Source organism: Oncorhynchus mykiss, chromosome 18, assembly GCF_013265735.2.
Source record: "Oncorhynchus mykiss isolate Arlee chromosome 18, USDA_OmykA_1.1, whole genome shotgun sequence".
In the NCBI taxonomy this organism is placed as follows: domain Eukaryota; kingdom Metazoa; phylum Chordata; class Actinopteri; order Salmoniformes; family Salmonidae; genus Oncorhynchus; species Oncorhynchus mykiss.
In genome coordinates, this window is record NC_048582.1 from 51,967,330 (window position 1) to 51,980,189 (window position 12,860).

General features: G+C 45.2%; 1 protein-coding gene and 1 pseudogene across 1 annotated transcript in view; both read left to right on the forward strand.

The window, feature by feature from the left end:
• Positions 1 to 6,707: 6,707 nt before the first annotated feature.
• Positions 6,708 to 8,072, forward strand: LOC118940997 (annotated as a pseudogene).
• An 865-nt stretch (positions 8,073 to 8,937) lies between these two features.
• The window catches only part of LOC110496480 (1-acylglycerol-3-phosphate O-acyltransferase ABHD5), a 5,719-nt gene continuing 1,796 nt past the window's right edge, over positions 8,938 to 12,860 (forward strand). The window contains exons 1-6 of the mRNA XM_036953072.1: positions 8,938 to 9,400; positions 10,255 to 10,340; positions 10,459 to 11,068; positions 11,154 to 11,308; positions 12,450 to 12,561; positions 12,638 to 12,818. Of these exons, the coding sequence (XP_036808967.1) occupies positions 9,360 to 9,400; positions 10,255 to 10,340; positions 10,459 to 11,068; positions 11,154 to 11,308; positions 12,450 to 12,561; positions 12,638 to 12,818 (1,185 nt within the window). The 5' untranslated portion in view covers positions 8,938 to 9,359. The remainder of the gene's footprint in view (positions 9,401 to 10,254; positions 10,341 to 10,458; positions 11,069 to 11,153; positions 11,309 to 12,449; positions 12,562 to 12,637; positions 12,819 to 12,860) is intronic.

The window sequence follows — 12,860 nt, forward strand, 5'->3', positions numbered from 1 at the left end:
GTCACGAGATATGTATTTTATAGTGGATTAGAATGTGCGGTGCATTTGGAAAGTATTCAGACCCCGTGAATTTTTCCACATTTTGATACTGTCATTATCGTCGTAGTGAGGAGACCTAAGCGCAGCGTGGTGTGAATGCATACTTTTAATGAAAGAGGAAAAACACGAAGTACACCAAACAAACAAACAAACTTAACAAGACGACCGTGACCGCTATAGAAACTGAGTGCTAACATGCAACATCACATAGACAATAACCCACGAACCACAATACAAAACAGGCTACCTAAATATGGTTTCCAATCAGAGACAACGACAAACACCTGCCACTGATTGAGAACCATATCAGGCCAAAACACATAGAAACAGACTAACTACACATGCAACATAGAATGCCCACTCATATCACACCCTGACCAAACAAAACATAGAAACAAACAACGCAAATAATGGTCAGAGTGTGACAGATACGTTACAGCTTTATTCTAAAATTGATTAAATTGTTGTTTTTTCCTCATCAAATCACAATACCCCATAATGACAAAGCAAAAAGTGTAAGGACAGATGCTGCGAGACAAAAATCAAGTACAGGGAGTGAATATTTAATGAATACAGACAGGAAACAAACAGGAAACAAAACACGAATAGCGTCTGGACAAGGACATAACGACATTAATTCTGACCCGGGAAAGAAACTGAGGAAGTGATAAATATAGGGGAGGTAATTAATAACGTGATGGTGTACAGGTGATTCCAATGAAGCGCTGATGCGTGTAACAATAGTGACATAATGATACGTGGGCGTAATGATAAGCAGCCTGGCGACCTCGAGCGCCAGAGAAGGGACGCGGGAGCAGACATGACAAAAACAGGTTTTTAGACATGTTTGCATATTTACATATTTTTAAAAACAGAAATACATTTACATGAGTATTCAGACCATTTACTCAGTACTTTGTTGAAGCACCTTTGGCAGCGATTACAGCCTCGAGCTGTTACGCGGAGCAGGTGAACCCAAGAGCAGACTCAGACTCAGACGAGGTAACCAAGGTATTTACTGAAAAACAGTGGGAAGATGGGGTGCAGCCCAGGGAAAGCGGATTGTAGGGAGCCAGGTGCTGAGGCTGAGGCTGGAGCGAGGGGAGTTGGGGCTGGGTAAGCAGATCCGGAGAGGAATCCAAGGAAGCAGTAGAGTGGGGGGTCCAGGACAGGGTAGCAGGACTGACGAGACGTGGGACTGGAGACAGGGCCCAGAGTCAGAGCGGACAGAACTGTAGCAGAGAGGAAAACAGCATCAGGCAAGGGAAAACAGGCACAACACGAAAACAGGATCTATGCAGGAACAAACTGCTAAAAAACGCAGACTGTCTGAGCAGAGGTTATGATCTGGCAGCGTGGAAGTGGCAGGGCTGAGTATTTGTAGAGGTCTTGATTATGGAACAGGTTGCAGCTTGTGGGGATCTGCTCTGCCTCCAGCACACCTATCTCTACCCACACAATCACACACACACACACGCACACGCACACACACACACACACACACACACACACACACACACACACACACACACACACACACACACACACACACACACACACACACACACACACAGAGAGAGGGAGAGAGCACTGGGGGAGTGGGGGCAGGTTAGAGAGACACAGGATGATCAGTAGAGGGCGTGGCAGGCGAAGATGTAACACAAGTCTTCTTGGGTATGATGCTACAAGCCTGGCACACCCGTATTTGGGGAGTTTTTCCCATTCTTCAATGCAGATCCTCTCAAGCTCTGTCAGGTTGGATGGGAAGTGTCCCTGCACAACTATTTTCAGGTCTCTTCAGAGATGTTCGATCGGGTTCAAGTCTGGGCTCTGGCTGGGCCACTCAAGGACATTCAGAGACTTGTCCCGAAGCCACTCCTGTGTTGTCTTGGCTGTGTGCTTAGGGTCATTATCCTGTTGGAAGGTGAACTATCGCCCAGTCTGAGGTCCTGAGCGCTCTGGAGCAGGTTTTCATCAAGGATCTCTCTGTACTTTGCTCTGTTCATTCCCCCCCCCCCCCCCCCCCCCCCCAATCCTGACTAGTCTCCCAGTCCCTGCTGCTGAAAAGCATCCCCATTGCATGATGTTGCCACCACAGGGATGGTGCTAGGTATCTTCCAGTTGTGACGCTTGGCATTCAGGCCAAAGAGCTCAATATTGGTTTCATCAGACCAGAGAAACTTGTTTCTCATGGTCTGAGAGTCCTTTAGGTGCCTTTCGGCAAACTCCAAGCGGGCTGTTATGTGCCTTTTACTGAGGAGTGGCTTCCGTCTGGCCACTCTACCATAAAGGCCTGATTAGTTGAGTGCTGCAGGTTGTCCTTCTGGAAGGTTCTCCCATCTCTACAGAGGAACTCTGGAGCTCTGTCAGCGTGACCATCGGGTTCTTAGTCACCTCCCTGACCAAGGCCCTTCTCCCCTGATTGCTCAATTTTGCCGGGCGGCCAGATCTAGGAAGACTCTTGGTGGTTCCAAACTGGGCACCACTGTGTTATTGGGAACCTTCAATGCTGCAGACATTTTTGGTACTGTCGTGGATATTCTACACAGGGACATTCGAAGTCAATATAAAACAAGTATGATTTATTATCAGCGCGCTGGAGAGGTTCCAACCAACTCAATGCACCAAGTACACATGTCGATCAGGAGCTCTCTCTTTTGGGGCAGTCCTCTTATCCCTTATATACTCGTTAAAGACACTTTGCATAGGCATAGTTCATAGGGTTGGTTTCTGCATGTGTCTGGCACCGTCTCCTATCTTAACTTGTAGAACATATTCTGGGCGTTCTGCCAGATCGTCCTAAGGAGGGGGTCATGTCGCACCCCCTCATATCTTTACCAAGCACAGGCAGGAACCAAGGATTATTTATGACACTAAAACAAGATTAACATTTTCAAGGCTGTCTCTTCACATTATAAAAATGTCCATCAAAGTACCCTTCCCCAGATCGGTGCCTCGACACAATCCTGTCTTGGAGCTCTATGAACAATTCCTTTGACCTCATGGCTTGGTTTTTGCTCTGACATGTACTGTCAAATGTGGGACCTTACATAGATAGGTGTGTTTATTTCCAAATCATGTCCAATCAATTGAATTTACCACAGGTGGACTCCAATCAAGTTGTAGAAACAAGGATGATCAATGGAAACAGGATGCACCTGAACTCCATTTCGAGTCTCATAGCAAAGGGTCTGAATTCTCATGTAAATATCGTATTTTTGTTTTATATTTTTAAAACATTCGCAAACATTTCTAAAAACCTGTTTTTGAATTTTCATTGTGGGGTATTGTGTGTAGATTGATGAGGAACAAAAATGTATCTAATCCATTTTAGAATAAGGTTGTAACATAACAAAATGTGGAAAAAGGGAAGACTTTCCCGAATGCACTGAATATGATGTGAAAACTGTTTTTCAAATGGGACTCACCTATTTGTTAAGACAAAGCTAACATCCATGGAAAAGACTATACGTTCGATTTCCCTCATTCGTGTGGCACGCAGTGTTGGCAAGTTTCTCCGAAAAGTCCAACTTCTGGGAAGGCTACCCTCCCCTCTCCATGAAACCCTTTCATTCATGGAAATGAAACTTTGTGACAAAGTTGTGAGTTGTTTTATTTTTATAAAATGATATGCCAAAAGTAAAATATTATTTCCTGTGAACTTGGTGCAAATACGTCACTTGGACCTTTGACTGTAGTTACAGTGTTTATTACAGAATGACAGCTCAGTGAAGATAAGATTATTCAACCTTCAATATCACTATGAAGACACAGACACACAACCACCAGTCCTCCTAGTAGCCAGCCACATAACTTTGTGACATTCATAACGTTTTTCAAACTTGATAATTAAAATAAAGAGAAATACAGTTTCATGGAATATTTCAAATGTTTAGTTTTTTTACTCTGATTAGTAGCCTACCCTATTTTACTATTTAGCCAGAGGGACACCTTGTCGCACGTTGGTTGGAATGTCGTTTTTTCTTCATTTAATTTAAATAAAACATGTACTATTTAAATAGCTAGACTACTGTAGACAGAGGACCAACGTTCCTGCAAAAACAAATCAGCACTGAGCAAATCTGCTGAGCACAAACTGTGCAACTTCCGGCACACGTTTATTGTGAACACTGAGGCTGTGCTCACTTTAAGTAAGTAGGCTACTGTGGCATAATGTAGGCCTACCAGAGTGGCCTTCCGTCAAAAACAATGGAGAAAAATGCGTCCTATAATATTTTAACATGCAAATAGCTGTTATATCATGAACCCTACAGCAGCAGCCAATGTGTGGAGTTCAATGTAAGACTTTTGAAAAAACATTTAGGGCTTAACATTAACCTGTTTATCACAAGTGGTCCTGCCATTATTACAGAGAATCAGACAAATTAAGCTACTATTGGCTACTTAGCTTATTCAAGACCGTCTCAAAATACAACACTGCACCTTTAAGAAATAAAAAAACGATTTACCTGACACACTGTTCAAAGATGGCTATAATGAAAAAATATATGCAGTAGCTATATAAAAGAAAAACATATATATATGGAAATGCCCTCCCCATTGTTGACTAGAAATTATCTATAACTGGGATTATAGCTCACTAACTAGCAAAGAAAATGCACAAATGTTCACAGGTGGCACATGTAGCTCTCACTTTGATCTCAGAACAAACACATCTACTCGCAAATGGGCATACTGTAGCCTATACAGTGCCTTGCGAAAGTATTCGGCCCCCTTGAACTTTGCGACCTTTTGCCACATTTCAGGCTTCAAACATAAAGATAGAAAACTGTATTTTTTTGTGAAGAATCAACAACAAGTGGGACACAATCATGAAGTGGAACGACATTTATTGGATATTTCAAACTTTTTTAACAAATCAAAAACTACTTTCAGTGCAGCAAACTCTCTCCAGAAGTTCAGTGAGGATCTCTGAATGATCCAGTGTTGACCTAAATGACTAATGATGATAAATACAATCCACCTGTGTGTAATCAAGTCTCCGTATAAATGCACCTGCACTGTGATAGTCTCAGAGGTCCGTTAAAAGCGCAGAGAGCATCATGAAGAACAAGGAACACACCAGGCAGGTCCAAGATACTGTTGTGAAGAATGGATTTGGATACAAAAAGATTTCCCAAGCTTTAAACATCCCAAGGAGCACTGTGCAAGCGATAATATTGAAATGGAAGGAGTATCAGACCACTGCAAATCTACCAAGACCTGGCCGTCCCTCTAAACTTTCAGCTCATACAAGGAGAAGACTGATCAGAGATGCAGCCAAGAGGCCCATGATCACTCTGGATGAACTGCAGAGATCTACAGCTGAGGTGGGAGACTCTGTCCATAGGACAACAATCAGTCGTATATTGCACAAATCTGGCCTTTATGGAAGAGTGGCAAGAAGAAAGCCATTTCTTAAAGATATCCATAAAAAGTGTTGTTTAAAGTTTGCCACAAGCCACCTGGGAGACACACCAAACATGTGGAAGAAGGTGCTCTGGTCAGATGAAACCAAAATTGAACTTTTTGGCAACAATGCAAAACGTTATGTTTGGCGTAAAAGCAACACAGCTCATCACCCTGAACACACCATCCCCACTGTCAAACATGGTGGTGGCAGCATCATGGTTTGGGCCTGCTTTTCTTCAGCAGGGACAGGGAAGATGGTTAAAATTGATGGGAAGATGGATGGAGCCAAATACAGGACCATTCTGGAAGAAAACCTGATGGAGTCTGCAAAAGACCTGCGACTGGGACGGAGATTTGTCTTCCAACAAGACAATGATCCAAAACATAAAGCAAAATCTACAATGGAATGGTTCAAAAATAAACATATCCAAGTGTTAGAATGGCCAAGTCAAAGTCCAGACCTGAATCCAATCGAGAATCTGTGGAAAGAACTGAAAACTGCTGTTCACAAATGCTCTCCATCCAACCTCACTGAGCTCGAGCTGTTTTGCAAGGAGGAATGGGAAAAAATGTCAGTCTCTCGATGTGCAAAACTGATAGAGACATACCCCAAGCGACTTACAGCTGTAATCGCAGCAAAAGGTGGCGCTACAAAGTATTAACTTAAGAGGGCTGAATAATTTTGCACGCCCAATTTTTCAGTTTTTGATTTGTTAAAAAAGTTTGAAATATCCAATAAATGTTGTTCCACTTGATGATTGTGTCCCACTTGTTGTTGATTCTTCACAAAAAATACAGTTTTATATCTTTAGGTTTGAATCCTGAAATGTGGCAAAAGGTCGCAAAGTTCAAGGGGGCCGAATACTTTCGCAAGGTACTGTACACAGTCCAGTTCAGAGTGAATGGCACAGATCCATATATGGCGATGTCTGTTTGCTTATAGGCCTACTGCAGCTCTGATTGGTTATGGTGCACTGGTCTGTGTAGAGTATGGGCCTGAGTGTGCCTCAATGCAATAGAATCCTACTACAATGCGCTCTGCCCACAAGAAAATATATTGCAGTTAGTTTTGCATACTAAGTCTTGCATAGTTCATTTGTTTCGGTATGTTATGTTGAAAGTGGCTAACATTGCGTTGATTCAATCACAATTCCCACAGTAGAGTGAAACATTAACAGTTTTAACTAAAGGGGAAAACTCAAGAATGGTGAGTGAAGTTCAATGTCATGCTTCTCTGCTTGGTCGGTGGGAACAGCATGCACGTGGGAACTGCATGCACGTGGGAACTGCATGCACGTGGGAACTGTATGCACGTGGGAACTGTATTCACATGCGCAGCTTAGAGGGAAAATTGCAGAGGACATTATTTTAGGAGTTTGCTATAAGGCTATCTTGTTTGTTAAGTCTGACTCAGTGATAGCTGGTCAGAGCTAGAGTTCAAAGTTCACTTATTGAGCTTTCTTCGAGAACATCAGCGGGATCATTTACGCAATTGTGTGTGTGTGTGTTTGTGCAGGTCTGGGTGGATCTCCAGTTGGCTTCCATCCTGGTGTCCCACCTCCCTCTCTCAGCTGAAGGACGCAGAAGATAAAATGCTCAAATGTAACAGTGTGTGTGTGTTTCCCCTCCTAACTACCATACTTACACAATTCATCTCCTCTCTTTTCACGCTCTCCCTCCCTGTTCCCTCCATCTTTCTCCTCCATCCCTGTCTCTTCTCTCACCTGTGAAGGCCCCATTCTCCAGGCAGCATGTCCAGATATCAAACGTCAACCATCTCTGGACCTTAGCCTTCAACTCTCACATCAAGATACATTTCTTTCTCCCACCCCAGCCCCAGCCTCAGTCCCCCCCCCCCTAGCCTCAGCCCCAGCCTCAGACTCAGTCCCCCCCCCTAGCCTCAGCACCAGCCCCATTCCTCTCTCCCACCCCAGCCCCAGCCTCAGACTCAGCCCCCCCCCCCCCTAGCCTAAGCACCAGCCCCATTCCTCTCTCCCACCCCAGCCCCAGCCTCAGTCCCCCCCCCCCCCCCCCCCCCCCCTAGCCTCAGCACCAGCCCCATTCCTCTCTCCCACACCTGCCTCAGCCCCATACCTCTTATCCCCAGCCCTCTCTCCAGCCCCAGCTCCGTCTTCCCCTGGTGCTGCTCCATGGGTTTGGGGGTGTTGCGGGTCTGTGGGCCCAGAACCTGGACTCTCTGTGTGGCAGTGGAGCCATGAATGCCCTGAATCTGCTGTGGTTTGGACAGAGCAGCCAGACCCTGTTCAGCGTGGACCCCCAAGGGGCAGAGGAGCAGGGGACCTGGAGGAGTGGAGGGACAGGGTGGGCCTGGAGGAGATAGTCCTGCTGGGACACAACCTGGCTGCTGCTTACACACTTACACACCCACACAGGTGAGAGAGAGGAGAGCGAGGAGAGGTAGTGTGTGTGGGTGTGTGTGTGTTCATATACGTGTTCACACTGTGTGTGTTTATAGGGTAAAGCACTTGATCCTGGTGGAGCCTTGGGGGTTCCCGGCCCGTCCAGAGAGTCTAGATCAGGAGAAGTCTATCCCAGTGTGGATCAGAGCCATGGGGGCTGTCATGAGTCCCTTCAACCCCTTGGCTGGACTTAGACTGGCCGGACCACTGGGTTCGATATACACACACACCGCAAGCACGTGTACTACACACACATCGCATACACTACATGCATGCACACACACACACACACACACACACGCACACACATAACACAGATAAATACAGATGCTCACATTTTAGTCATGAATACAACATATGTAAACAGACTGAAGTTGACAGACATTGTAAACTAGATTTTCTTACTCAATAGAGTTTATCATGAGACTGTGCTGTGAAACCTGGAATATTTTTTGGGTTTTTTTGGTGTTTGTGAATAGTAATGTGTATATTATGTTTATCTGTTAGATTGTTGACACAATAATCCTGCTTCATTTTAAACTGTTGCAATAACAGTACTATGACTTGAATTTAAACCATGTCACATATTTACAAAATCAAGAGCAATAAAAGGTGTTTTTTTTTTAAATCAGCCTACTCTTATTTCTAAGAAGAAAATGTTGTGTCCATAATAAAGTGCAGTAATGAGAGGTTAAAAGTACGTAAAACGGCAGCCATCCCCTCCAGCTCCATTATATTCCATTCCAATATTATGTTCCAATTAATATTTTTTAATGAATTAAAAACGACTATTGAAAAACTTTTGCTCCTGAATGAACTTTAAAGACTGCTGGGATTTAAAATCTTCCATTTATCAAATAATATTTACTGCAATTGTACATAATGTATTGTAAGGAAAAGGAACAACAAAGAAATAACAAAGAATATAAATGAATGTTCAGGTGAGTTGAAAAGAGGGACTAATGGTGACGTGCGACACCCCCGCCATATTTTATTTAAATAATTAAAATAAGACAACTAGACTTAGCTTTTAAGTATTACTTACTAAATAATTTCCAAATAAAACTGTTTAGATGGATTTTAACACACTTGTGTAAAACCGTATGCCATAACTTTCTACCGGGTACCGGGTAACTGGTAGGACTGGAAAAGAGTATACACTCGATTTCCCTCGTTCGCGTGCTGCGCAGTGTTGGCAACTTTCTCCGAAAATTCCAATTTCTGTGAAATCCAACTTCAGTGAAGGCTATCTATAGGCAACCTACTGTAATTCAGCCAATAACATAGCGAGTTACAAATTCGGTAATAGGACAGAAAACAGCGTCGAGTCGAATTATTTTTCAATTCCTTCTCTAACATGTCGATTAGCCTCTATTGCGCCTAAAGGTGTGTGTGTGTGTGTGTGTGAGGCAGTCTCTCTCTCTGTTGCCAATCACCACTCCTACTTTGTTTCTCTGCATGGATGACAGATAATCATCACAGTTCACTATGAGGAGGATGGCGAAGGATCTGCAACCAGCCGAGCAAGGGTGAGTAGACCTAGGTTTTAGCCAAGGTATTATGGTGCGCTATTCTAGACTTCCAAATCCATAATTTACAAAATACGCTTTCAGGAATGATAGGCTAGGCAACTGCGTTGCGCAATATGTCTCCAAAGTAAACATCTTGTTAACTATATTTTAAAATGCTTAGCTACTTGATGAAGTGCTATAATTCAAACACCTATTGTGCCTCTTCCATGAAACCCTTTAGTTCTCTGAAATATTTTAGATTTGTGACAGGGTTATGTATGTTTAAAAAACATTTTTAAAAATGAAATGATACGCCTCAACAAAGTAAAATATTATTTCCTGTGAACTTGGTGCCGCTACGTCACTTGGACCTTTGACTGTAGTTACAGTGTTTATTACAGAAGGACAACTCAGTGAAGATAAGATGATTCAACCTTTAATATCACTATGAAGACACAGACACACAACCACCAGTCCTCCTAGTAGCCAGCCGCATCATTTTGTGACATTTAGAATGTTTTTCAAACCTGTAACTAAACTTAAGACATATCATGAAAGTTGTTTTTATTACACTGAAATGATTACCCAAATGATTAGTATCTTACCATTTAGCCAGAGGGAGACCTTGTTGCACATTAGTTGGAATGTAGCTTGTTCTTTGTTTAATTTAAATGAAACATGTACTATTTAAATAGGTAGACCACTGTAGACAACGGGCATTATTGTAGGAGTGTGTTATAATGCTGTCTTGTTTGTGAAGTCTGAGTCAATGATAGCTGGTCAGAGCTAGTTAGAGGCTAGTTAGAGGTCAAATTTCACTTATTGAGTTTTCTTCGAGAATATCAGCTTGATCATTACGTGTGTTTGTGCAGGTCTGGGTGGATCTCCAGTTGGCTTCCATCCTGGTGTCCCACCTCCCTCTCTCAGCTGAAGGACGCAGAAGACAAAATGCTCAAATGTAAGAGTGTGTGTGTGTGCTCCTAACTATCATACTTACACATCTCATCTCCTCTCTTTTCACGCTCTCCCTCCCTGTTCCCTCCATCTTTCTCCTCCATCCCTATCTCTTCTCACAGCTGTGAAGGCCCCATTCTCCAGGCAGCATGTCCGGATATCCAACGGCAACTATCTCTGGACCTTAGCCTTCACCTCTCACATCAAGCCCCATCCCTCTCTCCCACCCCAGCCTCAGCCAAAGCCCCATCCCTCTCTCCCACCCCAGCCTCAGCCAAAGCCATATCCCTCTCTCCCACACCAGCCTCAACCCAAGCTCCATCCCTCTCTCCCACCCCAGCCTCAACCCCATCCCTCTCTCCCACCCCAGCCTCAGCCCCAGCCACATATCTCTCTACCACCCCATACACAGCCCCATCCTTCTTCTCCACAACACTCTCTCCAGCCCCGTCCTCCCCTGGTGCTGCTCCATGGGTTTGGGGGTGGTGTGGGTTTGTGGGCCCAGAACCTGGACTCTCTGTGTGGCAGTGGAGCCGTGTATGCCCTGGATCTTCTGGGGTTTGGACAGAGCAGCCGGCCCCTGTTCAGCGTGGACCCCCAGGGGGCAGAGGAGCAGTTCCTAGGGGCCCTGGAGGAGTGGAGGGACAGGGTGGGCCTGGAGGAGATAGTCCTGCTGGGACACAACCTGGGAGGATACCTGGCTGCTGCTTACACACTTACACACCCACACAGGTGAGAGAGAGGAGAGCGAGGAGAGGTAGTGTGTGTGGGTGTGTGTGTGTGTTCATACACGTGTTCACACTGTGTGTGTTTATAGGGTAAAGCACTTGATCCTGGTGGAGCCCTGGGGGTTCCCGGCCCGACCAGAGAGTCTAGATCAGGAGAAGTCTATCCCAGTGTGGATCAGAGCCATGGGGGCTGTCATGAGTCCCTTCAACCCCCTGGCTGGACTTAGACTGGCCGGACCACTGGGTTCGATATACACACACACACACACACCGCAAGCACGTATACTACACACACACCGCAAGCACGTATACTACACACACATTGCATACACTACATGCATGCACACACACACACACACACACACACACACACACACACACACAGTGGAAATAATTGCTAGATGTTTCAAAACCAAAGGTGTTAATATAACATATTCCTCCCCATCCTCTCTCTCCATCCTTTCCTCCATTCCTCCCCCATCCTCTCTCTCCACCCCTTCCTCAATTCCTCCCCCATCCTCTCTCCCCATCCTTTCCTCCATTCCTCCCCCATCCTCTCTCTCCACCCCTTCCTCCATTCCTCCCCCATCCTCTCTCCCCATCCTTTCCTCCATTCCTCCCCATCCTCTCTCTCCATCCTTTCTTCCATTCCTCCCCATCCTCTCTCTCCATCCTTTCCTCCATTCCTCCCCATCCTCTCTCTCCATCCTTTACTCCATTCCTCCCCATCCTTTCCTCCATTCCTCCCCATCCTCTCTCCCCATCCTTTCCTCAATTCCTCCCCCATCCTCTCTCCCCATCCTTTCCTCCATTCCTCCCCATCCTCTCTCCCCATCCTTTCCTCCATTCCTCCCCATCCTCTCTCTCCATCCTTTCCTCCATTCCTCCCCATCCTCTCTCTCCATCCTTTCCTCCATTCCTCCCCATCCTCTCTCTCTATCCTTTACTCCATTCCTCCCCATCCTCTCTCTCCATCCTTTCCTCAATTCCTCCCCCATCCTCTCTCTCCACCCCTTCCTCCATTCCTCCCCATCTTCTCTCCCCATCCTCTCTCTCCATCCTTTACTCCATTCCTCTCCATCCTTTCCTCCATTCCTCCCCCATCCTCTCTCTCCATCCTTTCCTCAATTCCTCCCCCATCCTCTCTCTCCATCCTTTACTCCATTCCTCTCCATCCTTTCCTCCATTCCTCCCCATCCTCTCTCTCCATCCTTTCCTCAATTCCTCCCCCATCCTCTCTCTCCATCCTTTACTCCATTCCTCTCCATCCTTTCCTCCATTCCTCCCCCATCCTCTCTCTCCATCCTTTCCTCCATTCCTCCCCATCCTCTCTCTCCATCCTTTCCTCCGTTCCTTCCTCCTTCTCCTCCTCTTCTCTCTCTCAGGTCCTATGTTGATCCAGACCATCAGGTCAGATTTTAAACAGAAGTACTCTTCAGTGTTTGATGACAACACCGTGTCAGACTACATCTACCATCTTAACGCACAGACACCAAGGTACAGTAGGTACACACACACACAAATGTACGCGCACACACACACACATACACTAACACCGGTTCTCTGTCCATAGTGGTGAAACAGCGTTTAGGAACATGACAGTACCATATGGTTGGGCTAAGAGACCAATGTTAGATCGTATTGGACAGATCCAACCAGACATTCCAATATCCATCATCTATGGGTCCCGATCCAGTATCGACAGCGACTCGGGATACACTATCCAGAAAATCCGACCAGATGTGGACATCATCGTGAGTTAATTATTAATGTGCCAAGTTTTCTGAATGTGTTAT